The sequence below is a fragment of the Ctenocephalides felis genome, unplaced genomic scaffold (assembly GCF_003426905.1).
Source record: "Ctenocephalides felis isolate EL2017-DRISC unplaced genomic scaffold, ASM342690v1 CF-g0.4_SCAFFOLD_01170, whole genome shotgun sequence".
In the NCBI taxonomy this organism is placed as follows: Eukaryota; Metazoa; Arthropoda; class Insecta; order Siphonaptera; family Pulicidae; genus Ctenocephalides; species Ctenocephalides felis.
In genome coordinates, this window is record NW_020537324.1 from 87,439,676 (window position 1) to 87,442,962 (window position 3,287).

Consider the following 3,287-nt stretch of genomic DNA (forward strand, 5'->3'; position numbering starts at 1 on the left):
TTTAACGAACTCTGCAGGATACACAAATTTACCAAATATAAATTTTATATATTTATTTTTAACATCATAAGATTATTTTATTTTTATTTATTTAATATTTTATATAGCCCTGATATGAAAATTTAATTGCTGATAACATTTTACATAAGTATAAACAATTTTCAATTTAATTATTTATACTTTTATTTCTTTAGAATAACAATATAAACATCAATTGTAATTGTAAAAAAATATTAACTTTTTAAAATTTATACTAAAAAAGAAAATATTTGTTATTAATTTATTAATTATAATTTTTTAATAAAGTTAATTATTTTCAAAAAGTAGATGCAAAATATGTTGAATAAATGAAAAAAGCACAAAAAATAACAGGAAAATAAAAACATAACTATTATAAAATAATCTTTTTTAATTAAATATAGAGATAACTTTTTAATTGTAAGGATATAAATAATTTTAATTCTGTTTAAAAATTTATAATAAAACTAATAAATAACCTGATGTACTATATAGTTCTAACTCATACAGTTTTGCAAATTTTTTGTTAAATTCAAGAAAAAAACATTAAAAAAATATATAGAGAATTACAAAGAAAAATCATTAGGTGGTAGGCGTACATAATATTTATTTTTTAATTTAAATAAAAAATTTACTAATTAATTATAAGGATACTAATTATCTTAGTCAAGTATCTAAAGCCTGAATTTATATTATTTTAATATATTTAAAAATTTATAATGAAATTAACAAAAAAAAGAGATGTTCAATTTTTAGTTTTATCTCATACTGCATTTTTTTCTGCGAAATTTGTTAAATAAATTTTAGAAAAAAACATTAAAAAAATAAACAAAATTATAAAAAAATACAAAAATTGATAGGCATCTATAAATATAATTATAAATAATCTATATATATATATATATATATATATTATATATATTTGACTTTAGTCAAAAATCTAAGGCCTGAATTTATTATTCTTAATTTTCTTTTAAAATTTTTAATAAAATTTGTAAAAAACATGTATCCAATTTGTTGTTATATCTTATACTGCATTTTTGTTGCAAAATTTGTTAAATAAAATAGAAAAAAACTTAAAAAAAATGCATAGAAATTTACAAAAATTACAAAAAATTTTAGGCGTATATGAATATAATTATAAATATAAAATATATAGTTTTTTAAATAGTTATATAACTAATTAAATATAAAAATATTAAGTAACTTTAAAAGTATGTTAGGTCTAAATTTATTAATTTTATTTCTTTTAAAAAAATTGTAATTACTAAAAAACTGATAAAAGTATCCAAGGCCTAAATTTATTTCTATTATTATTTTTATTACATTTAAAAATTTGTAATGCATTTAATATAGAACCTCTATGGAAAATTATAGTTTTTTTTACAAAATTTGTGAAATAAAATTGTAAAAAAAAACTTGAAAAAAATTCATAGAAACTGACTGAAATTTTTCAAAATTATCTTAAGTCTGCTTTTACATTATTTTAATATTTTAAAAATTATAATGAAATTAATAAAAAAAAACTGATGTTCATCTTGCATTTTTTAAAAAAATAAAATAAGGTCTAACAATTATAAAAAACAATAGTTACATTTTATTTTCTTAAAACATTGACTGCACATTTTTCTGCTAAATATAATTATATGTTTAAAATTAACTTTACAACATTAATTATTAAAAACAATTAAATTGTTTTTCTGAACATTTTGGCGTACCTTACAAAAATGTATGTGTTGTGTATGTGTGGATACAATTTTCTGTCGACGATTTGGGTTTTGAATTATTCGAAAAACAATCGATTTCTATTCATAAAAGGACCGTATTTGTGAATTATACAAAAAATAAAGTGTTTTTAATTCTATTTGTTCAATATATCTTTTAGATGTTAAATTTTAGTTTATTAATATAAACAATTTTAATTTATTTAGGCGAAATATATTTACTTATACTATCTGTAATAGCCTTCAAAACATTTTTAGCATAATTTACAACTTCTGAGCTATCATAAACCCTAGGTCTAATATTACTCAAAACTCTACTCAAATTTTCCAAAAACTTTTGAACAATTTCAGGATTAGCAAAATCTTTCAAAGTTAAAGATTTGCTTTCAATCTTATCCTGATCTTTATTATTTTGTTTACTAAACCAATTTTTGACTTTATCTGATAAATTGTTAAAATGATTTCTTAAGGAATTTATAGGTTTTTGCATAAAATTTTTGAACTTTTGCCAACGTGTAGTTTGTGAATTGTAGAAGTTTCTGGGATGATATTGGGATAAAAGTCGTCTTGGTAAGGATTTTGGTAAAATGAGAAAGAAGGATTTTGGTAGTAAGGATAAGATTTTGGTGATAAGGAAATTGGGGTGCATATGAGTTGAAAGGTAATTGGTTTGGAAAGTCGTCTAAGTAGTTTTGATATCCAAAATGTGGGTTTGGATAAGGATATATTTGGTTATGTTCTGGTGCTTCAAATGTGTCTGGATATGGTGGACCCATTTGGGGATATAAATAAGGATGTATTTGATTTTCTGGTGTTTCAAAAGTGTCTGGATAATGTGTACTTGTTGAAACAAAAGGATAGTTTATTGTATCTTGTTGGTCAGTTTGAGTTGTTGGATACTTTGATGGTACAATAAGTTCTTCCTGAACACCAGGAATTTCCTTGTAGCCTTGGTGAAGATTGTCTTGAGTTTCATCTTGGTATTCATGTTGGTTTCTAGTTTCATCTTGAGGTACTAAATTATGACGATCTGATTCGTCTAGGGCATCATTAAGATCTAAATCTTTGTGTGATGTATGATGATGACCAGCATCAAGATTGTTTGCAGTTGCCTGATCATGATTTTTTAGGTTTTCATCGGAATTATGATGTTCTGTGTCACCTAGGGCATTCTCAAGATTTGAATTATCTTGTGATGTATGATTATATCCTTCAAGACTATTTTCAGATGTCTGATCATGATTTTTTGCTTTGGTTTCAGGATTTTCACCAGGAGCAGAAGGCACAGCTTGGTTTCTGAAGATACCTTTGAAGGTTTCATCATTTTCATGGTCAGAATGCTTCTGATCTTTTGGAAAAATTACCCCAGGAGGACGAGTTTTGTCATCTGGTCCACTAGGCAACTTTTGGTCAATATGATTACTGGGATTTGTATCCTTAAGTGGTTGGACTGCAATTAAATTTATTTGTATGCTTTATTGAACGTTTTGGTAATTTTTGATACAAGAAATTTAAGTTTCATGATGCCAAATTATTTATTTAACC

At 23.1% G+C, this 3,287-nt stretch overlaps 1 protein-coding gene across 1 annotated transcript in view; it reads right to left on the bottom strand.

Moving 5' to 3' along the window:
- Positions 1-2,194: 2,194 nt before the first annotated feature.
- LOC113367915 (dentin sialophosphoprotein-like) overlaps positions 2,195-3,287 on the bottom strand; it is a 41,117-nt gene continuing 40,024 nt past the window's right edge. The window contains exon 32 of the mRNA XM_026609488.1: positions 2,195-3,215. Within this exon, the coding sequence (XP_026465273.1) occupies positions 2,195-3,215 (1,021 nt within the window). The remainder of the gene's footprint in view (positions 3,216-3,287) is intronic.